This window comes from Caretta caretta, chromosome 1, assembly GCF_965140235.1.
Source record: "Caretta caretta isolate rCarCar2 chromosome 1, rCarCar1.hap1, whole genome shotgun sequence".
Taxonomy (NCBI): domain Eukaryota; kingdom Metazoa; phylum Chordata; order Testudines; family Cheloniidae; genus Caretta; species Caretta caretta.
The window spans coordinates 255,109,680-255,133,537 of NC_134206.1; the positions used below are offsets into that span (position 1 = coordinate 255,109,680).

At 44.9% G+C, this 23,858-nt stretch overlaps 1 protein-coding gene across 3 annotated transcripts in view; it reads left to right on the top strand.

Annotated features, from left to right (window-relative positions):
• Positions 1–23,858, top strand: part of RFX4 (regulatory factor X4) — a 132,413-nt gene that overhangs the window by 14,771 nt on the left and 93,784 nt on the right. For all 3 annotated transcript variants that reach the window (XM_048832236.2, XM_048832228.2, XM_075123406.1), the window contains exon 2: positions 11,692–11,778. In XM_048832236.2, the coding sequence (XP_048688193.1) occupies positions 11,692–11,778 (87 nt within the window). The remainder of the gene's footprint in view (positions 1–11,691; positions 11,779–23,858) is intronic.

Consider the following 23,858-nt stretch of genomic DNA (forward strand, 5'->3'; position numbering starts at 1 on the left):
GCAGCGCCTGTTGCAGGGAAGGAAGCATAGCATGGGCACCTGGTGTAGACCTGCTTCTCATAGATATTGTATCCAGCCAACTCACTTTAGTTTTGTACCCCTGTGGGACTGAATCAATGGTCTGGGGCTTTCATGCCTCTTTGCATGCGCTAGTGGGTTGAAGTTCAAGGGTTATCATGATGATTTCCCCCCAAAAGCTACTAATGAGTGGATACCCCTGCCAGGTGACTGGGACCAAGAAACAAAGACCAGTCTCTTATGAACACTCGTGTGTGTCACACATTGATTACATGGGGTTCAAAGTAAATGGAATTTTTGGCAAAAGTGCAGAGAGGGAGCTGTCCTTCGGCCTGGGAATGAACCTGGCACAGAAAAGGAGGAGGTGATTGTGAACTGTCAAATGTTCCTGGAAGGAAATGTTGCAGAGAAATCAGAGAAGGTAAAATCTTCCATACTGCTATGTGCGGCAGACCCAGAATCACTGGAGATCTACATAATACATTAAAATGAGAGCATGAATGTGGCTGCAAACTGACGAATTTTTTTTCCAAAAAATTCAGGAATACATTCAAGGTATATATTCTTTAAAAAAAAACCAGGTGCTGGGGCAGATGATTGACCATCATGTTGCAGAGCTAGGTAATGACTAAGTCAGGTGAATTTGAATAGTTAACAGATGGATCAATTAGATATCAGTTTATTTCTGGTATAACTGATCACTAGGTCAAAGCAAGGCTACTGTGAGAAATGGACTTGACATTGCAAAGAACAGTGCATGCTTACAATGCTGGTGAAAACTACTGCCCAAAATATGTGGAATGCTGGAGAATGGCTGTCATCATAATTCCACGCAGAACATGAGGTCAGATATACCAAACATAAATCACCATGTGGTTCCTGAGGAGGATAAGGACAGAGTTTGAGATGTTCCTGTCTTGCCAGGCATAAATGCTGCTATGAAAAATAAGATCTGTAGTGAAATAGAGGAATCAGAATGCAAATGAACCATTGCAACCACATAAGATTCCTGAATGTCCTTGGTCCAAGGTTTGGGCCAGTCTTTTAAAACTGAAATATGCCCTCTTGGGTGAAATATTACTCCAGATTTTTAAAACTGAGCTGTTGCACAACACATGAAGTAACAAGGTAATAGCACAGTGTAAACACGATTTGCTCACCATGAGATTCCAGATGAGTTAACAACAAATAATGGGCTATAATTCACAACTCTTTCAGGTGTATCAGTTCAAGCACAGCAGGGCAAGCCCATACTACACACCATAAAATGGGTTAGCACACAAGTCAATACAAAGAGCAAAAAATGAATAAACAGAACAAAAGGGCCCCATTGGATTCACGGGGTCCATACTTGGCATTGTTGGAATATCACAACATCCCTCACAATGCTTCATTAGGACCACCAGTTCAGAGATTTATGGGTGGAAGGACAAAGACCTTTAGCATGTTTCTTTGACCAAAGACAATTAACCCTGAAGTAGTTCCAACAGAACGATAGTCCAAGAAACTAGAACATAAAGAAACTACTACAAGAAGAATGCTAGACACTTACCCCTGTTGCGAGTGGGAAAGAATGTTAGATTTCAAAGAGGCCGTATCTGGCAACTTGCCAAGGTAATGGGCACCCAAGATACTACCAGCAGTGCTCCTGGATGGGCTGACATAATGCACATCCAGTCAACAACAATGAAATTACAAAAAAAGAGCAAACCCAGGATCAAGGTAGCAGATCCACCTAAAGAACAAGTGGCCGTGTGATCAGAAAGCCACTGAGCTTGAGAGGTAATCGTTATTGACTAATGGTCCAGAAGAGGCAGAAGAATACTTTCATGTGCCCTAGCGGTTGATGTTATCTACTCTAACCAACAGCCTAAACGTCTCTCCATGTTTTATTAATTGTCCATATTAATTTTTGGTGGTTGGTTTGGGTTGATAGTATATTAGTTGCATTTGTTTGTTTGACTGTTTTGAAAAAGATGTACCATCAGCCACTAGAATTGGTGGCAACTGACCCCTGCCATGTACCAGGCGTGTAATTGTTTGTAACCCAGTCCCACGTCAGGTGGCTGGTGCTAGGAAATAAATCTCAGTGTTTTGGTGAAGTTTTCAGAGCGATCATGATTTTTTTTCCCCTTTAGGGACTCTTTCAAAAGCTTCTAATGCTCTGCTGTGGTCAACCTTAGGACACTTCCAACAGTGCATACGATAGTGTGCTTCTCAGGCGATGGACGCCTTTGGTGTACGCAACAAGCAACTAAACTCGTGTGTTACAGGAGATAAGGAAGGAGCAAGACACGAGTGGGTTTCTCGTCAGAACAAGTGATGTATAGCTAGCTCTGGCTATAAGCCTGACCATGACTTGCTGCTTCATAATCACCTGTAGTGCACACTATTAGGGAACTAGTCCCAAGTCTGCTGGACTAGCTGTCTGTATTATTGGCAGCAAGGGTTGAACTGGGGGGAGAATATTCTGGTGGTGCTTGGCTCATGGCCTCGTTACTAAGCTTCCACCTTAGTTTGCTCTCCCCTCAACTCTCCCCACACCACCTTCTTCTGTGGGCTGCTACTTCCTTCACCTTTCCTCTCATAGATGCTGTCCCTCTTCCCTTTTCTCTTTCCCCCTCTTTCTGGAGTGCTCACTCCAAGCCTTGGAATAATAACTAGGAGTAATGGGATGAATTTAAGAAAAAGAAACATTAGGCTGGAGATACACTTCCTAGCAGGGAAGAGTCTATTAGAGTGAATAATAACCATCTCCAGGGAAGCGATGGAACATTTAAAACTAGACTAGACAAAGCCCTAGAGAATGCACAGTAGGGAACAACCCTAGCAGGGCCCCAGAACATGGTTAAAGTGACCTGCCAGATCTTTTCCAGCCTAATTTCCATGCTACTCAACCAGTGGCTAAGCACAGCTAGATGTTAATGCTCAGATGATTAGCACTGAAATAGTTAAATGCTGTCAATTTAAAACTGTTGTCGTTAGGCTATGCAGTTGACGCCCCTTATGATAAACTAGAGAAGTCTCTTATAGCTATTGGATCAAATTCGATTCAGAGGTAACTCTGTTAAAGTCAGGGGAGTGACGCCAGGGATGAGTTTGCTCCATTGTTTCATCTGTTTGCAGACTCATGAAATAACTATAGACCTGTTACATTCTGGTCCCTGCTAGAGGGTTTTCATCACCACCAGTAGCATTCATAAATAAATAAATAATAAAGACGCTGAAGGCTTAGCTCCTGGAGAAAACGGAGCCACTAGGAAAGTTTTATTTATATATAGGTAGTGCTTTATGGATTTAGCATCTGATCCAAAGCCTGTTGAAAGCAATAGAAAGACCCTATTGACTTCAGTGGGCTTTACTCAGCTCCCTATTCCAGTAATGTTATGTTCAAGAATTAGATCCTATCATGTAAACTTTGTGTTTCGGTTGAAAGCTGTTAGGCCCTGCTCCTGCGTCTACTGAAGTCAATGAGAGTTTGTCTTTTGACTTCAGTGGGTGCTGGAATAGACCCTTAATGATTTGCTGGGTATACTCTGGTGAGGCTGTCCTGCAGAGACCAATGGCCAACAGTGTTTTGTTCTGTTAAGGAGAGTAGGGCTTGGGAGTTTAAAAGTCCTGACTTGTCCTCTGAGTTAGTATGGTTGATTGATTTGGGTCGTGACAGTGTTGTAATGCGTGGACTTCTTTTTCCCCAGAAGAAATATTAGAATAAGATGTACTATTGTTTTTCCTTTTACTATCATTATTACTTATTTGCATTGCAATAGCATGCAAAGACCCCATACCAGGATTGTCGCTCCATTGTGATAACCACAGTTGTGGAGGCTGAAGTTCTCTATCCACCCACATGGGCAGCAGGAATGCAAGGGTCTTTCATATCAACGTGCTTCAGGCTAGAGATGAGAAAAGTGTTCAGTCTCCATAAACTACTCAGTCAGCAGCATTTCTCCAGAGACTGCTACCACGGGGGCCTGTTAGAACCATGTTTTTTCTGATGTGAACACTTACCCACTAGGAACAGGTGTAAGATCACCAAGTGAGTTCACGCAGGGCACTGGGCAGTCTTTCTCCAGTAATGATATTTCGTTAGTAAAGTGAAGGGCTGCATTTGATCTGGAGAACTAGAGATGGAAGATTCCATATCCTAGGGGCAGTCCCCTGAGCTATCCAGTCCCTCCTTATATCCACCATATTTGTTGTCCCAAGCCACACCCTCTTGGCTTGAGATGTCACAAGAATAGCTAATCGTGGCTGGCTGAGTCAGCACTGGGATTGGCTGCAAAACGAGGTGGTGGTGACTGATGTAGTAGATGGAACTCTTCCCTGTGAAAATGTTGAACCAATACCACAGCATAGTAGTGTTGTGGAAAACGAGTCACACCATCTGTTTGGTTCAAACAGTCTGAGGTCCTTTTATTTTTGAATACAAGCATGCAGGGAGAAGGAGACAGAGATGGTCACACACAGGAATTTCCAGGAAAGGTCTGCACTTTGCTTGTGGCTGCGTTTTGTCTCGGGGCTTTTGCAGGTTCGGGGGGCGGGGGTTGCATATAATGGACAGCTAGGGACTTGAGCTAGGCTAGAGGTTGGCCTACTTTGTTATCTGGGTCAAAATACCACGGCCCAGCATATGCAAATGCTCTTAGCTTAAGCTAAGTCTTACAGGATGCAGGCCTGTAGGCCTCTTGCGTTACCGCTCTTGCCTATGCTGCATATAGTGCATAGGTCTTGTCACAGAGTGGGATGGGGTCAGGTCAACAATACTTTCCCCCACAGTAGTAAGGTTCAGTGTGTTGCAGGAACTGCCATCTCTCAGGTAAAATGTATAATGAAGTCTCCTTGACTACATCTGGATATTAAATATCTCATGGCACTCTTTGCAAGTGTAATGGTGTGCAGGCCAGTTTCTGCTTTCAATATTCACAATCTGTAGACCTACCTTCCCCTCTACTTCAATTGCTTAGCACGCAGTTTTAAATCTGCTTTGTAGTATTGTTGGAAGGTTATAACTAAAGCGATAAACAGAAAGTAGGAATGGATCGCATTCAGGTTCAATTGCCAAACCATTGGAGTGTGTGGGTGGTTGAATCAAAAGTTTTTCCTTTGGCCCATTTCTAGCTCTAACAGCAGCCAAATCCCACTTCAGAGGTGACTCAGCAATCAGTAAATTGAAGCAATCCATATAGGGTGAATCCTGAGCCCTTGTGCAAAGCTGAATTAAATGGTCCTATTTATTGTTGTCAAATCACTTGAAAATTCTGAGTTCAGGAGCCAATCACTCCAGGTTTACAGAGTGGAGAGATTTGCACATTGGCATGATGGATATCGAGACATAACCATACAATGATTATGCCAATCATACAACCACATTCAAATTGCAGAATATTGCATAACTGGTGGAAAATCCCTGCACTGTGATTGGTTGAGACAAAATAAAGGCCAGATTAGATGATCATAATGGTCTCTCTTGGCCTTAAATCTATGACTTTGTGAATTCCCCTTCAGTACAATTATTCACATATATAACATCAACTACAATCTACTCTGGCAAACAGTCATTATTAGCCAGTCAAATGTAGGAATTTACATAACCACTGTCTATCTCAATCTCGATAGCTAGTCTTTGAATATACACATTTACAAAGTCTTATTGGTTACAGTAATCTCTCAGCTCCGATTAGCTGCTGTACTGAGAATTTTTTCAAGCTGTTTGCCAGCAATACATATAAGAACATAAGAATGGTCATAGTGGGTCAGACCAGTGGTCCAGCTAGCCCAGTATCCTGTCTTCCAACAGTGGTCAATGCCAGGTGCTTCAAAGGGAATAAACAGAACAGGCAATCATCAAATGATCCATCCCCCGGTGCCCACTCCCAGCTTCTGGCAGTCAGAGGCTAGGGATGCCCAGAGCATGGGGCTGCATCCCTGACCATCTTGGCTAATAGCCATTGATGAACTTATCCAATTATTTTTGAACCCTGTTATAGTTTTGGCTTTCACAACATCCTCTGTCACTTCAGCGTCTCAATCCCTTTAGCTGAAGCAGAAAAATGCCAACATTTACATGACAGAGAAGGGAAAAAACCAGGAAAGAAAATTATGCTGTCAATCTTCTGTGAGAGAGAATTTAAAAAAATAAAAGCTTGAGTTTAATTTAGAACATTAAAAACATCCACGTAGAAACAATTTGAGTGTGCTTTCATTAGACACAATAATAAAAATATTTTGGGCTAATAAATACAGTGGTTTTCAGCCTCATTCTTTATGATAAATACCTTGGCAAATTTCATTTAGACCAGGAAATGCTTATTACTTTGAGGAAACACCTTCAAACCGTCTTTATGAAAGTACTCTGAAGTTAATTGTCCTATTCTCAAATTATTTAGCAAGGGAATCAAGAACGAAAAATTACCTCGGTTTTAAGAATCTGCTTCTTTCGGTCATACAGAAATGGTGTAATATTTATAATGGGCTTGTCTTCACTTACATACCAAAAAATATACAATTGCAAAATGCAGCATGTAAAATGACAGGTTGATTGACAGTCCACTTTTAGTCCCTGATATATTTACTTATTATTTAAAGAGGCACCGTCATCTCAAAAACTATATTTAAAAAAATCCTTACCTGTGTTCTTTACTAATAGTGTAACAGAGTTACTGTATTGCGTTACTATACAGAGTCCCCATGGGGTGACTGTGTTAAATATTACTAAGCACACCCACAGACAGCCCATAAAACGTCTGACTCCTCCCATGTGGGAAGGACTTCTGCCTTGGGAAGTAATTATTAGAGGAAGTTTAGGGGCGGATGGGTGTGCATGCTTCCTGTGGAAGGGAGAATGTGAAACAGCCCTCGCAGGAGGAGGGGAGCTGCCTTTGTACTCTATTCCTGCAATAAATAGATGTGCTTTTGTTGTTTCATGGAGCTCATGTTTGCATTGTTGTTGTGGGGACTGTGCCTGGCTATGCTAACCAACCAATACGTAGATCCCAAGGTCACAGAACAATAATTAGGCCTCAATCCTGAAAAGACAACCATACGGTGAGACTCAAGGCCTGCCTAGAGCCCTGCTGAAGTCTGTAGGGGTCTGTGCACATTCAGGGGTCTGCCTATATGGTTGTTTCTGTAGGGTCATGGCCTCTATTATTAAGATCTGAAAGAATTTAAAAATCAAACTTACTTTTCACTTTTTAGTTTGTTTTTTATTGTTTTTTGTTTGTTTTGGTTTGGGTTTTTTTTGCTCAGGTGAGAAACTAAACTAGACCAGCCAGCTTCACTTTTGTTTCTAGTCAGTTTCTCTCTTGCTCCTTTTTTTAAAAAAAATTTTCATTAGCACACTGCTGCCATATTTGGGCTCTGCAAGTCCCTGATGGCAATATTTAAATTTCTGCAAAAACATGTTTGTGCTTTTTAAGAAATGCACGAAAATATTCTTATTAGTGTCGGATGTTAGGTTTTGTAAAAACTTTAAAAAAAAAACAGTTAAAAATAGTTTCCTCCACAGTTAATTTGGGGCCAAAACTACCTGGCAGGTGGGCTCTACAAAACAATCTAATATATATTCTGTCCTCATTTGCAAATCTGTGCCCTGATGCCACAATTAGATCCACATGGGCAGAGTCCTGCTGATTTCAAGCAAAAATACAGCAAATTATTGTTGCAACTTCAGTGAGAACTGGTGGATGCTCAGCCCTTTTGCAAAGCTCATTTAATACAGGTGCTAAATATGGTTTTAGGAGCCTAACATTAGGGACCCAATTTTGGAAATCTTGATCCAGGTGCACAGGAAATGTCTGGCTGAATGTCTGAGTGCACCAATTCGCACTGGTTGTGATAGCCAGATCTCCATCACTCATAACGCCAGTCACATCATTTAAAGAAGCAGACCTTTTTCAGCCAGGTTCTGTAATGTGCTCTGTTATATGGTAAATTTGCCAGTAATCCTCTGAACATTGAGACTCAGGGTTAGTTTCCTCTATTCTTTGCTGCTTGGCAGGTCAAATAATTTTTCATACTGGAAGAGGTTTGATAGACACTTGAATGTGAGACCACAGGGGAAAACCCAGGGTGCTGCAGATAGTGGTGTGTGGGATCTGCCACTAAGTTGAGGGTTGCAGTACATTGTTGAACAGCAACTGGGTCTCATCCCATAGGTGACTGCATTAAGAGGTGGGGGGATTGTGCAAATTATAGTTTGTCAGCCTTCTAAATGAATCTAAGTCATGGTATTGATCGAAGCCAGTGGGTTCAGTATGTGTAAAGATATTGACAAGCAAAATACCACCAAATAAAACCTTGAAAAAGCTTTGCCCCCAGTCCAGCGCCAGGCCCAGGCACTGAAGATAAATACAGATGGCTACTGCCAGCTCCCTGTTGCTAGGATGACTCACACAGTTCTTGTTAGAAGGATGAAGAACAGAGGATCAGTCTATCTGCTCAGAGGTGGTGGCAGCTATGTTTGCTTTTAATCCCAGCAGCTGAGCTCAACGCCATGAGATGCGTATAAGCAGCACAGGCTGCTTTCTGAAGAGCTCACGTCAAAGAGGTGGGGTTGCCTTTCTCATAGGCCTCTCAGACCTCACTCTGCTGTAATCCGGAGTGCCTGGTTCCTCTTTGCTGCTGAGGGCCTGTCCCTCTGCCCCACTGCACTGAAGGAGCGGGAGGGATTCGCAGCACCACTGGGTCAATTTGAGCATGTGGCAGGGACACCAGACATGGTGCAGAGAATAATGTGGCATATGGCCCTTAGCCAGCGTACTGGATCTACCTGCCGCAAAACTTCAACGGGATCTTTTCTTCTGTGAAAGCCAGACTTGTGGTTTGTGATTGGGTAAAGTACAGATTAGTTATCAAGGTTCTATTGTAAGGTTGTAAGCCACTGGGCTCAGGGTGGTCTTCTGTATGGCCATGTTGGATGTGATAGAAAGAGGAATAGCTTTCCGGAGAGGGTATAAACCTACCAGAAACAATAGCTATATGTTGCTGCAGTGTTTGTTTGCTTTAGCTGCCTTCCTGAAAAAGTGTGGAAAATCCTCATCTGCAAAGGGAGTAAATTCTAGGAATGAGAGAATTACGGGTCTGATACTTCTTGGGTGCTCTGCAGTCTAATGGTGAATGTGTTGCCTCTGTGCACAGAACCTGCAAACAGTTGAGAAAGGGGAGGTGGTGCACGCAAATGTGGCCATAATTAAGGGAATGAAGGCTGCATTACAACATTATTCCCTTCAGGAACCCACATGGAATAGAGAGACGGGGTGGTGCAACATGAAGCTGCTGCGACCTGTGGTTCAGGGGCTAACCAGCTCGAACAGCATGTGCCCAACTGTAACTGAAGACTTATGGTAGGGTCCTGGCAAACATGTGATTTGCTGCTTCGCGTTGCCCTTCTTGAGTACTTCTGTATGGACCCCTGTTGCGTGCGTGTGTGAGCACCCGGGTGCATGAGGCTGCTCTCATGGGTGTTGTCTGGCCACGATTGCTTACGTCTTTATTTATTCAAATTCAATTCTGAACCAAAGTTGTACATATCCTGTTTTTATAACTTCAAAGTATACCTTCAAATTAGCATTCTAAAACCACAGGATACACTTAGCAATGCAGCGAGCTGCCCGCAAAATGCCAGTGCTCTCATGTTTACCCACTAGGATGCTAAATCTCACAGACAACCATCCCCTGGACCTCCGCCAGCCCATCACTGCACCCTGAAATTAATGTTTTAGGTCTCTCATGTAGGCTGTGTGGTGTAAAGTGAGTGTGTGGTCATCCAGATCCCTTTCAATACTCTTGGCCCTGGCTATCTGCTACATACCAGGGTCTGACTAACTTCACTTACTCTTAGTCTTTTCTCTGCAGGGTTGCTACCTGCTGCAAGTATGGGACCACTTTTGCAGCCTTGTGTTCACCCTCTTCCTACCCCACCTATGGCCACGGTCAGTTCCACCAGAGAGGAAGAATTACATTAATTGCAGTAGTGTCCAAAGGTCCCAGCCAGACTGAGGGCTCCATTGTTCTAGGAGCTGTACAAGCACACACATGAGAAGATTCAATCCTTGCCCTTAAGACCTGGCATCTAAGGCCACAGTCCTATAATCAGAGCTCCATGGCCAGACCCTTGTATCTGCTGGGAGGAGGAATTCGTGAGGGGATAAGTGTCCACCTGAGTGTATCTGATTCCAGGATTGGGCCTCTGTGTGGGTTCTAACCCTGTCAAGACTTGCACACTTGGTTAACTTTATACATGTGAAGAGTCTCATTGAAATCATGCATAAGTCTTTGCAAGATTGAGGCCTAGAAATGTATGCATAGTGCATTTGTTTCAATTCCCTGCATAATTTTGAAAGCATTTCAGGAGAACAGGGCCCTTGATTTGTCTTGTCATATTAAATTATGTGTCAGAGAAATTATTGGTCTCCATGAAGAAGACTCTTAATGTACATGGACACATCTCACTCAGCCTGTGTAGTTTTTTAAAACAGAAATCTGATAGTTGAAGGTGGGAAGATGATTCGGCTTGTATGTGGGTTTGGGCAAGGTTTGAGTGAAATCCAGCCGAAAGGCCTCTAGCAAAACCTGTGGTTCTGTGTTGTATTGAGAAGAGCGAACGATTATCTAGGGAAATGCCTCGTCTCACTGTGATGAGACGGAGGCGCGGTAACGTGACCCTTTATCTAGTCTGCCGGTACTGGCTTCACGCTGTGCAACCCGAGCCATTGAGTCTTTCTAACTTCCTTTGCCTCGGGTAGCTAGGTGCAGCTGCTGCCCTGCATCTTTGCCGCCTGTGTTAGCCATCATTTTCAGGGTTTACACTGGATCTGGCCACCTGGCATAATGCCCAAGGTAATATTTCGGACAAGCCTTCATCGCTGATGGCATAACTCCAATGAGCAATCCCCGACTTCAGATGTTACACCTCCTCTACCCCAATGAGGTACAGGTTGGACTTTGGGGGGAGACCTCCAATACAAGGGTTCATCAAGTCTGTTCCGATGTTGGACTCTCAGGCTGTCAAGCCTTTGCGGTTGTGCAGGAACAGACCAAATGGCAAATTATTGGTACGGCCGACTGTCTGGCTAAGCACTGAAGAAGAAAAGATTCTATTTAGGGTTGCCAAGTGTCCTGTTTTTGACTGGTCGAAAAGGGACCCTGGTGGCTCTGGTCAGCATCGCTGACTGGCCTGTTAAAAGTCTGGTTGGTGGCACGGCTAAGGCAGGCTCCATGCCTGTCCTGGCTCCGCAAGGCTCGCAGAAGTGGTGACATGTCCCTGCACCCCAAGGTGCAGGGGCGGCCAGGGAGGCCATGCATGCTGCCGCTGACCTGAGAGCCGGCTCTGCAGCTCCCATTGGCCGAGAACTGCGGCCAGTGGGAGTTGCGGTGACTGTGCCTGTGGGTGAGGGCCTCGCACAGAGCCTCCTGGCTGCCACTGTGCTTAGGAAACAGAGGACATGTTGCTGCTTCTGGGAGCCGCCGCAGGTAAGTGCTGCCCAGAGCCCGCTCTGCACCCCCAACCCCTGCCTGCACCCCAGCCCTGAGCCTCCCCCCACGCACCCCAACTCCCTCCCATTTTCTGCAGTCAGAAAGTTGGCAAGCCTAATTGTATTATAGACTTCAGATCATTCAAAAGATTTGTATTTACACAAAAGACAAAAAAGCAATTTTGTTATTTTGCAGAGAGCTGGATTGAAAGATGTCTCAATGAAAGTGAAAACAAACGGTATTCCAGTCACACCTCTCTGGGGAATGTTTCTAATGATGAAAGTAAGTAATTTTTCATTCCATTTAAGTGAGGTTACGGGTATGCCCACGTGCAGAAGTTAACTTGTTTAAACATGCCATGGTAACATTGATGCTTACATTCAAAAACTATCTTTATTTCATCATGACATTGAATATATAAAGAAAAAATTACATGCCTTATAATGAGGGTAGGCCTACACTGCAATACAAGGGGCGATTGCAGTTCAGGTAGGAATGCCCATGTTGACAGAGTTAAAAATAGCAGTGCAGACATGGGGTCACTGGCTTCAACAGGGGCTAGCAGCGTAAGTACATACCTTGGATTCTGGCATGTTTGTACAGCCCTTGCTAAAGCCTGGGCTACTGCATCTGTACTGCTATTTTTAGCAGTACGGCAAGCACACCTTGGATCGCAGCATAGGTGTAGACTTAGCGGCACTGTGCTGGTTTTCAAGTTGATGATCTGGTAAATGAAGTGAATCTTGTTGTACAGCACAAAAAGGCAGTTACACTATACACGTGATTTAAAACTATTAGTTATTATTTGTATTGTGGTAGCAACTACGGACACCAGTCATGGACCAGGATCCCACTGTGCTAGGCACTGTACAGACAGACAGCTGCCCCAAACAGCTTACAATCTAAGGACTGTAAAATAGTGTATATTCAGGTTTCCAAATCCAGTCATTGTTGGAATGAAAGAGTGTTTCAGTTGTGTAGTCCAAAGAGCTGGGTTACTGTGATATCTGATAATTTTATACATGTTTTTCATTAGAATGTTTGCTAGCCTCCCATTAAAAATGTATTGAAGAGGAAGCAGTGTTGTCTGTTGGTTAGATCAGGATACTCGGAGTCGGGGCTTCAGTAGGGCTCTGTGTGGGCACAGGGGTCTGCCTGAATAGAATAGGTTGCAGGATTTGGGGTCCACTGTATAAAAAGTTATGACCTGTAAAATGCAACTGTCAGGATTAGATCGAGAGCAAAATCTGTTTTGTTTTTGACAGGTGACCACCAGACACTTGGAACGCAGAATAAAACAATAAACAGTGGCTTAATAAATCCTTCCTAATGTGTACATTATGTGTTTAAAAATTAGACTGTCTCAGGTTACAATCACATGTTAAATATGCCCTTACCAATGCTACTAATACCTTAAGTTATTAAAGGGACAGTGTCAATTTTAAATCTAGTCAGAGGAAAAAATATTTTAATTATCTTCAGTGATAGCAATTTTAGTTGTTGCTTGTAACAAGTTTAAAAATCAGGCAGAAATGATTTTTAAGGTGTTTCCCTTTAATTTTTTTTTTTTTTAATTCAGCATTTACTTTTCCCCATTTGGGTTTTTTCTTTTCATTGTACTCAATTTGGGGAGAGAAAATAAACATCATAAGTCATTTTCCATCTCTGCATTTTATGTGTTAGCCCATGCTACAATATATGTTTGCATTTCTTACCCTGCAGGCGATTGCTTAGGTCTAAACATAAACACTCTTAACTGAATTTTTTTAAAAAGCTATTTTTTACTATACTTTTAAAAACTCAGAAAAACAACCTTTCCACCCCATATTTTGCATCCAGTGTACCTGACTGTCTTCCCCCCGTCACACACACACCCTTTTTGCATTAAGGGAGAATTAAATATTCTGAAGTTATCCAGTTGCTATGGTATTGATGATATGACAGTACAATAATTCAGTGGTCCTTTCTACACAGGGTCTCTGCTCCCCTCTGCTCAGGGCTGTAGGGGGACAACCCTCTAATTTAGAAATATGGGAAGAGAAGAATGGTTGGAACCTCCTAACACTTGTTTGTGACCCCGAAATTGAGAACACATGCTGTAATTCACTGAAGCAAACTGATGAGTTTAGCTGAGGACCACTCGTTTGCCAGGGTTTATTTTAGAAATTAAGGAGTTCTTCTAACTGAGTTTCTCTGTAAATAATTCTGGCAGATTCACAACAACCATTTGTTTGCCCATGTTTTATATAGACGGAGATCATTAATATCTTATAACCAGGGGTGGCAAGTTTGTAGAAATTTTGGTGGTGCCCAGAACCTGCCCCTGCCCAAACTCAGCCCCCCACCTGCCCAAGGCTCTCGAGGGAGTTTGGGTGGGGGAGGAGGTCTGGGGTGCAGGCCTTAGGCTGGGGGAGGGGATTGGGGTGCAGGGTGCAGGTTCTGGGAGGGAGCTTGGGGATGGGAGGAGGTGTGGAGGGAGGGGGTACAGGGATGAGGGCTGTGGGGTGTGGCTGCAGATGAGGGGTTTGGGGTGTGGGAGGGGCTCAGGGCAAGACTAGGAGTGTGACGGGTGAGGGCTCTGTCTGGGGCTGAGAGGTTTGCGGGGTTAGAGATGCTCAGGGCTGGGGCAGAGGGTTGGAGTGCAGGGGGATGAGGGCTCTGGCTGGGGCTGGAGATGAGGGGTTTGTGGTGCTGGAGGGGGCTCAGGGCTCGGGCAGAAGGTTAGGGTGCGGGGGGATGAGGGCTCTGGGTGGGACTGGGGATAAGTGTTTGGGGTGCTGGAGGGGCTCAGGGCTAGGATAGAGGGTTGGGGGTGCGGTGGGGGGATGAAAGCTCTGGCTGGGGGTGTGGGCTCTGGGGTGGGGCAGGGCTGGGGATGAGTTTGGGGTGCAGGCAGGCTGCTCCGGGACAGGGGCCAGAGAGGAGGACTCCCCCCAGCCCTTTCCCTGCTGGCAGCAGCGAGCTCTGGGGAAGGAGCCCCCCTTTCCCGCCCCCCCCCCCGGCAGCACACTCACCCCTACCACTGTCACTGCATGTGGTCCTAGGGCCCCTCTCAGGTCCAGGAATCTCCCTCGCTTCCCCTGTGGTGGGTGCCAGGGGGTGCTGCGTGCGCCTCCTCCCCTGCTGTTGCCCCTGACTGTAGCCTCACTGGGGGTGGGGGATGGGGCTGCCTCCTTGCCCACTATGGGGCAGGAGAGGTGTCTGCAGGCAGAGGGGCCCCCTGTGCTGGTGGAGGGTCCCGCCGGAAAAGGGAAGGGTCTGAGGTGCAAGGGCAGGCTCAGAGTCAGTGTGCCCTGGCAGTGGAGATGGGGGGGCACTAGGACCTTGCAGCAGCAGTTGCTGCAGGGAGGCAGCATGGAGCTGCATGGAAGAGGCAGAGGCAGGGACGCTCTGCTCCGGGACCCGGGGAGGCGTGCAGGAGGGCTGGGGGCAGCAAGAGGGGGCCGGGGGACACTCAGGGAAGGCACAGGGGGTGGGGGGAGGCAGGTGGGGCTGGGGGAACACCCAGCCCCAAATATTGGTGGAGCTGGGCCCCTGGGCTCTGAATATTGCTGGTGTTAAGGCACCACATGGAGACGTAACTCGCCGCCTATGCTTATAACATCAATTTCACACTGTGTGCTAAACCTGAGTATAGCCATCTTTCAAGTGACGCCTGATATGACTTAATTCCTAATAGCCAAAGAGTTCAGCGCTGAGCAGTCCTGCTTTTCAGAATGCTCACGGTCTCTGCAGGCCCAGTCCAAAGCCCATCAAAGTCAACGGAAAGACTCCCATTGACTCTGGTGAGTTTTGGATCAGGCCCTTAGTCCAAGCCAGTCGGATTCTTTCTTTTAACTTTGAGCTCCGGATCAGGCCCTGTCTGATTAATGCCCTATAGTACGGGTAGCTCTTACTCCAGAGTTTTCTGTTCTGGATCTGCAAAGAGTATGTTGGTGCTGGGCAGGTTTGGGCTTGTTTGATTGGCTAGTCCTTCCACTACAGGTGGAGTTAACTGGTGTCGAGGTCACTTTGGGTAATGTTCTTTTGCTTTATGGCAAGTATTAAACCTCCTCTAACTCCCAGGTGTCCCTTGAGCATCTAAAATGGCCACTTCATTGGTGAGCCAAGGAAATTCCATTTGTATTGTTTATCACTATTTTACAATGGGTCTTCCATCTGTATTCCATTGTTTATCAGTGTATTGTAATGGGTCTTCTGAGAATCAGGATCAGGGAAAGAAGTGCCATATTTCAAGTGTCTCTGTGCTGATTCCACTTCCCGATGTGCCTTTAAATACATGAGGAGTGAAAGGAGCTTGTATGAGTGTGTGTCAGTCACTCATATATCTGGTAGCTTGTTGGGCTGATGTGAAGTCGTTGGCTCAGCATCCATACCTAATTGCAGGCTTTTCACCTCAGCCACAGCAGTTTTAAGGGTACTTATTCAGATAGTTGGGACTGATTTCTGAACCTCAGGACTTTCTGTGATGCCATGCCTGCAGACCCCCACAGAAGCCGTGGCTGCAAAACCCACAGCCATAAAAGTGACATTGACTCAATGCACCTAAATTAGCAGATAGATTTTTCTCATTTTTCTTAAATATCTGTAGAAAGGAATTGCCATAGCTAATCAGAACTGAGGTCCCCATCTAATCCAGTATCATGTCTTCCACAGTGTCTCATATCCGATATCTCCGAAGACATTTGCAAAAAACCACAAAGTGGGCAATTATGGTATAATCCATCCTTGAAAGAAACTTCTTTCTAACTTCACGTTAATTAGAGGTGGGGTTATGCCTTGAAGCAGAAGGGTTTATATCCCTTAAAAGTCTTCCCTTCCCCTCTCCCCCCCCGCCATGTAATGTGACTGGTGATGGTTTTTGTCCATATAAATGTCTTATTGCCTTTTCTGAATTCTGTTTAGTTCTTGACTTTAGTGATAATTGTGGCAGTGAGTTCTGTCAGCTGATTTTATTGTCACAGCCCCTGGTAAAGCTGCCCCTGCCAGAGACACACCAGGCTGCTGTCTTGGGCCCACACACTGAGCTGTTGTGCTTTTAAGCTTCCTGTGTCTGAGCAGAGCCCAGGTACTGCCTCTGGCTTTGGGTCTCTAGGCACACTCCTGGGGTGCAGATCCTCTATCCAGCACTCCCTTCTGAGAGCTGAGCCTAGGCCCTGTGACTAGAGCCAGCTTGCCCAGGCTCTCCAGTAGCTTAAGCATGCCCCTCCCAGAGCACCAACTTTGAGGGCACTGTGGCTTATGGTTACCCCTTCGGGGACACGAGAGAGATGAAAGCACATAACACACAGACTGTGCAAAGGTTCCAAAACCAATTGCTCTTTACTTTGGATAGCAAAAGAACTATACAGATCCAGCCAGAGCAATAAAATACGTATATGCTATTCCCTCCATCACTTCCCTCCCCATCCTGGAGTATTCTTCAGGGTGTGAGTCGGTGTCTTTGCAGGGCCAAGTTTCCCCTCTGGGATTTCATTCTTCCAGGTCAGGCGGCTCTATGATAAAGAGGAGAAGCCCATCTTGAAGGAGAGGGGAGTCCTGAAGAGGGGACCTGGAACTCCAGAAAGATACTGACTCAAATCCTGAAGAACACTCCAGAGTGGAGAGGAAAGTGAGGCAGGAAATGGCATATTGGTGTATTTTGTTTTGTCTGGATCTGTACATGTCTTGTGCTATCTCAAGTGAAAGAACGTTTGTTCTTGTGAGCACCCTGTTTGCCTTTCACTATAGTTTTCCCAGCCTTGTTTCCAAGGTTTTGCTTTTAGTGAGGCTTTGGGCAAAAGCTATAGAGTTCATTTCCCCCCGACACATCTTTCCTATAGTTAGATTATGCTCATAAAACCAATACCCTGTCCAAGACCACAGCCTGAGAAAATGGGTCTTTCCCTAGGGGACTTTTTCCCTCTTCCCCCACCCTGCCCATCAAGGCTGCTGTACTCCCCTGCTTCTTTGTGGAAGACAGGGATGACTAGTACTAGTCGAACTGTGTAGCTGCAGATTGACCAGCTTCTCTGCCCCCCCCCCCCCCCCCCGCTTATCCTGTTTACCCTGCATTCAGGGTCTTTTCTGCGCATAGCTGGCACATAGTATTTGGCCTAGCATCAGTGTTCTAGGTTAATGCCTTATCAGCTTCCAGTTTTCTAATACCTGCACTCCCATTGTTCAAAAATTCTAGTAAAAGGGAATGGCATCATCTCCTGTCAAGTAAACGAAATGAAATAACTTTTATTGTTTCCTCTGCTTTGGCATATTCTACAGAACAGCAGGATTTGGGGATGGGATATTACAATTTAGGGTTTTCTGAAGGTTTCAGCTTTAATGTTCTGTGGCAGAATTATAGAATCATAGAAATGTGGGGCTGGAAGGAACCTTGAAACATGAAGTCCATCCCCCAGTGTTGAGGCAGGAACAAGTAAACCTCGACCATCCCTGACAGATGTTTTTAAGAATAGGTTGGACAAACCTTCAATGATGAGGATTCCAGAACCTCCCAGAGAAGCCTATTCCAGTGCTTCATTAATCTTGTAGTCAGAAAGTTCTAACCTAAATTCCCCTTACTGCAAATTAAATCCATTACTACTTATCCTATTTTCAGTGGACATGGAAAAGAATTGACCAGAGACCTTTTTATAACATTCCTTAACATAATTGTAAACTTATCAACCCCCTCCCCCACCCCCGCAGTCTTCTTTTCTCAAGACTAAACATGCCCAGTGTTTGTTTTTTTTAACCTTTCCTCATAGATCAGGTTTTCTAAACCTTTTATCATGTTTGCTCTCCTATGGACTCTCCTATTTGTCCACATCTTTCATAAAGTGTATGCTATCCTATTATACTAGTAGTGTAAGGAAGATTACAATTAGACAGTCTCTAGGGCATTCAATTATAGTTGAAGGACTAATTCCATTTGACCGAATGTATAAATCTAAATCTGTAGAGAACTCTCAGAGCATTCTCCTTTGCTGTGTGCATCTTCAAAGTCATTAGAAATTAGAGTTCAGACAAAAGTTGCCTGACCTCATTGTCCTTACCCATAAAATGTACCCATTGGCTTCCCTGGTTGTTTTGCCATAGGGTGGGATTTTCAGAAGCAAAAGTGATTTACCAGTCCAGCTTCCATTGCAAGACAATGGTAGGGCTGATCAAAAGAATTTCCAGTGGAAAATTTTTGACAGAAAATTGGGTTTTAGGCTAAATGAAAATTTTTGCTGAAAGTATCAGCTTTCCTTGCATTTTTTTTGTCAGAAAATTCAATTTTTACCAAAAATTGAAACTTTTTCTGGGTTTGGTTTTCAATTTTTCAATGAAAAGTCTAAATTGTCCCCTGGAAATTTTGGGGAAAATTCACTTAAATTTTTCATGGGGCTGAAAAAAGTCAATTTTCCAACCATCTCTAGTCCATTAGACTTGTGCTCCTAAGTCACGTAGGTGCTTTGGAAACTCCCAGCCTGTACAAGGAACACAGGATCTGCCCTCGGGGCCAGAGTCTCACCATGGCTACATAAGAGTGAGAGATGTGGTAACTACTTACCTTCATCTAGCTCAGTGGGTCTCAACCAGAAGTCTGGGGCCCCCTGGGGGGCTGTGAGCAGGTTTCAGGGGGTCTGCCAACCATGGCTGGCATTGGACTTGCGAGGGTCCAGAAAGCCAAAGTCCTGCCACATGGGACTGCAGCCCGGGGCCAAGCCCCACCACCTGGGGCTGAAGCCTTAGCAACTTAGCTTCGCAGTGCCCCCTATGGTGTGGGGCCCCAGGCAGTTGCCCTGCTTGCTACCCCCTAACACCGGCCCTGGCTTTTACATGCAGAAAAACAGTTGTTGTGACACAGTTTTATAGTGGTTCTTAACCTTTTCTTTATGAGACCCCTCCCCCCCCGCACATGCTATAAAACCACTATACAGAGGTATGTTGGAAATATTCCTTGAGTCGGAGACGTCGAAAATAGGGCCTCTCGGGGCCTCTCCTTCTGCGCCTCCACCCCCACGAACATGATACAGTTCTGTGGTGACCTAGAATCCTATTTTCGACGTCTCCAACTCAAGGAATATTTCCAACATACCTCTGAACCACATACTAATCCACAGAGACCTCTCTACCAACACTACAAAAAAAAGGATTCTAGGTGAACTCCTCCTGAAGGTCGAAACAGCAGACTGGACTTCTACATAGAGTGCTTCCGCTGACGTGCACGGGCTGAAATTGTGGAAAAGCTGCATCACTTGCCCCATTACCTCAGCCGTGCAGAACACAACGCCATCCACAGCCTCAGAAACAATTCTGACATCATAATCAAAAAGGCTGACAAAGGAGGTGCTGTCGTCATCATGAATAGGTTGGAATATGAACAAGAGGCTGCTCGGCAGCTCTCCAACACCACTTTCTACAAGCCATTACCCTCTGATCCCACTGAGAGTTACCAAAAGAAACTACAGCATTTGCTCAAGAAACTCCCTGAAAAAGCACAAGATCAAATCCGCACAGACACACCCCTGGAATCCCGACCTGGGATATTCTATCTACTACCCAAGATCCATAAACCTGGAAATCCTGGGCGCCCCATCATCTCAGGCATTGGCACCCTGACAGCAGGATTGTCTGGCTATGTAGACTCCCTCCTCAGGCCCTACGCTACCAGCTCTCCCAGCTACCTTCGAGACTCCACTGACTTCCTGAGGAAACTACAATCCATCGGTGATCTTCCTGATAACACCATCCTGGCCACTATGGATGTAGAAGCCCTCTACACCAACATTCCACACAAAGATGGACTACAAGCCGTCAAGAACACTATCCCCGATAATGTCACGGCTAACCTGGTGGCTGAACTTTGTGACTTTGTCCTTACCCATAACTATTTTACATTTGGGGACAATGTATACCTTCAGATCAGCGGCACTGCTATGGGTACCCGCATGGCCCCACAGTATGCCAACATTTTTATGGCTGACTTAGAACACTGCTTCCTCAGCTCTCGTCCCCTAACGCCGCTACTCTACTTGCGCTATATTGATGACATCTTCATCATCTGGACCCATGGAAAAGAAGCCCTTGAGGAATTCCACCATGATTTCAACAATTTCCATCCCACCATCAACCTCAGCCTGGACCAGTCCACACAAGAGATCCACTTCCTGGACACTACAGTGCTAATAAACGATGGTCACATAAACACCACCCTGTACCGGAAACCTACTGACCGCTATTCCTACCTACATGCCTCCAGCTTTCACCCTGACCACACCACACGATCCATCGTCTACAGCCAAGCTCTGCGATACAACCGCATTTGCTCCAACCCCTCAGACAGAGACAAACACCTACAAGATCTCTATCAAGCATTCTTACAACTACAATACCCACCTGCGGAAGTGAAGAAACAGATTGATAGAGCCAGAAGAGTTCCCAGAAGTCTCCTACTACAGGACAGGCCTAACAAAGAAAATAACAGAACGCCACTAGCCGTCACCTTCAGCCCCCAACTAAAACCCCTCCAACGCATTATTAAAGATCTACAACCTATCCTAAAGGATGACCCAACACTCTCACAAATCTTGGGAGACAGGCCAGTCCTTGCCTACAGACAGCCCCCCAACCTGAAGCAAATACACACCAGCAACCACATACCACACAACAGAAGCACTAACCCAGGAACCTATCCTTGCAACAAAGCCCGTTGCCAACTGTGCCCACATATCTATTCAGGGGACACCATCACAGGGCCTAATAACATCAGCCACACTATCAGAGGCTCGTTCACCTGCACATCCACCAATGTGATATATGCCATCATGTGCCAGCAATGCCCCTCTGCCATGTACATTGATCAAACTGGACAGTCTCTAGTAAAAGAATAAATGGACACAAATCAGATGTCAAGAATTATAATGTTCATAAACCAGTCGGAGAACACTTCAATCTCTCTGGTCACGCGATTACAGACATGAAAGTTGTGATATTACAACAAAAAAACTTCAAATCCAGACTCCAGCGAGAAACTGTTGAATTGGAATTCATTTGCAAATTTGATACAATTAACTTAGGCTTGAATAGAGACTGGGAATAGCTAAGTCATTATGCAAGGTAACCTATTTCCCCTTGTTTTTTCCTACCCCCTCCCCTCCTCAGACGTTCTTGTTAAACCCTGGATTTGTGCTGGAAATGGCCCAACTTGATTATCATACACATTGTAAGGAGAGTGATCACTTTAGATAAGCTATTACCAGCAGGAGAGTGGGGAGGGAGGAGGTATTTTTTCATGCTTTGTGTGTATATAAAAAGATCTTCTACACTTTCCACAGTATGCATCCGATGAAGTGAGCTGTAGCTCACGAAAGCTTATGCTCAAATAAATTGGTTAGTCTCTAAGGTGCCACAAGTACTCCTTTTCTTTTTCCGAATACAGACTAACACGGCTGTTACTCTGAAACCTGTCATTATAAATTAAGCACTGCTTCCAAGTGTTAGAAAGGAATGAAAAATGATTGCAGGATTCATATATATTATTGTTCTGGAACCAGCAACAGCTCCTTCAGATCTCAGTTTCTTGATTTTACTGTGATGTAACCGAAACCAGTGTGTGGGCTGCAAAGTCTGAAAGGAGGAACCCAGGAACAGACAACCTTAGGAGAAGGTTTTACCTGGGGTTTGTGATCTTATCATTAATTTTTGGTGTTAATAAAATTAAGTGCATTGGAGGAATGAGTTTGGACTATTCATAGTGTATAAATTGTGCTTGCTATCAGATTGGATAAGACACCTGCTCATAGTTCCTTACATGAAAACACAGCAACTAAATGGATGGGGGTAGTGACTATACTGCTGTATAATTTAGATATTGGTAAGATATTTCATACAGTTCCACGTGATATCCTAAGGGAAAATTAAACCAAGCTGGCATAGATGAAAATATAATAAGCATCTAAAAGATAGTCCATTGAACAAAACAGAAAGAATACATTTAAAAGTTGAAGTCTGTGGAGGGAATAGCATCCACTGGGTTTCACGGGTCGGATACTTGTTCCCATTTTGTTTACCATCTTTGTTAATAAATTAGACAATAAAATAGGAAGTACTAAGTTAATGTTTGACCTTACATCTGGGGAGAATAACCCTGAACATAGCAGGAAGAGGAGGCTTAGGGACAAATTCTGGCCTCTTGTGCATGGCTCTGAAATAATAACTGAGGCCACCTTTATGCATCTGTTATAGATTTTATGTCTTAAAAATCAGCAGCATTGGAAAAGACATTGGTGTGCAAAAAAGCTAGATAGTGCCATATTGTAGGGGGACTGGTAGAGATATCTGTACTTGGGTTGCCAAACACTTTCCATTATGAAAGATTCTTGTGATCTGTTCTCTGCAAACTCTCTGATCTCTATTGTTTGCAGAACACTTTTAATGTTCAACGGGAGGGTTGCCCTCCAGCTACAGAAGTGTCTCTTCTTTGTCTCACAAAATTCTGTTTACATTTTGCTGAGATATAAACTGCTAAAAATGGCCATTTCCCTTCTCTCATTCATTTTCCCTCAGGGAAATGTTGGCAGCCTGCTGGAATAACCACACACATACTCAATTCTAAGGGTCTGTCTACACTGAAATGCTACAGCAGCACTGCAGCTGTGTTGCTATATGCCACTGTGGTGTAGACATTTATAACAGCGATGGAAGGGTCCTTCAGTCACTACAGTAAATCCACCTTCCTGAGGGGCAGTAGCTAGCTCAACAGAAGAATTTTTCCATCAACCTATTGGTGTTTACTTGGGGTTTAGGTTGATTTAATGACATTGAATGGGATGTGAAATTTTTTGCAAACCTGAACGATGTCAGTTAAGCTAACCTAACTTAGTAGTGTAGACCTGCCCTGAGGCTGACCTCACGCTGCCCATGTCAAAGCTGCAGCAGACTGTGTCCTGGGAACGTCTGGGAGATTCCAGAGCGGCTGTCATGGGGGAAAACTAGGTTGGGCTCCCCTTCCCTTCCCTCCCTGGGTGTGGTGCGTAACCCCTCTGCGAGCACCATATTGGGCAAAAACCAGCTGGGTGCGCCCTGAGACCCAGCAGCATGTTTGCTCCCCGTCCCCCAGGGGCACCTCAAGGGGCTGGACCTCGTCAACTTCCAGGACAGAGAGAGAGAGTCCCTCAGGGCAGACTCCCCCGGTGAGAGAGTTGTTACAGTTGCACATAACAGGTTTTGTTTTCACCCTTTTCCTTTTCAAATAAGCCCCGTGAAATTACCTTTTTAAAAACTGTATTTAAACTTGTGCAGCTGTCCTGTGTGCGGAATGAGGCAGGTGTCCTGTGGAAAAAAGCAGTATGTGGTAATGTAATTAAAGACTGTATAATATGCCTATGCACAAGGGGACA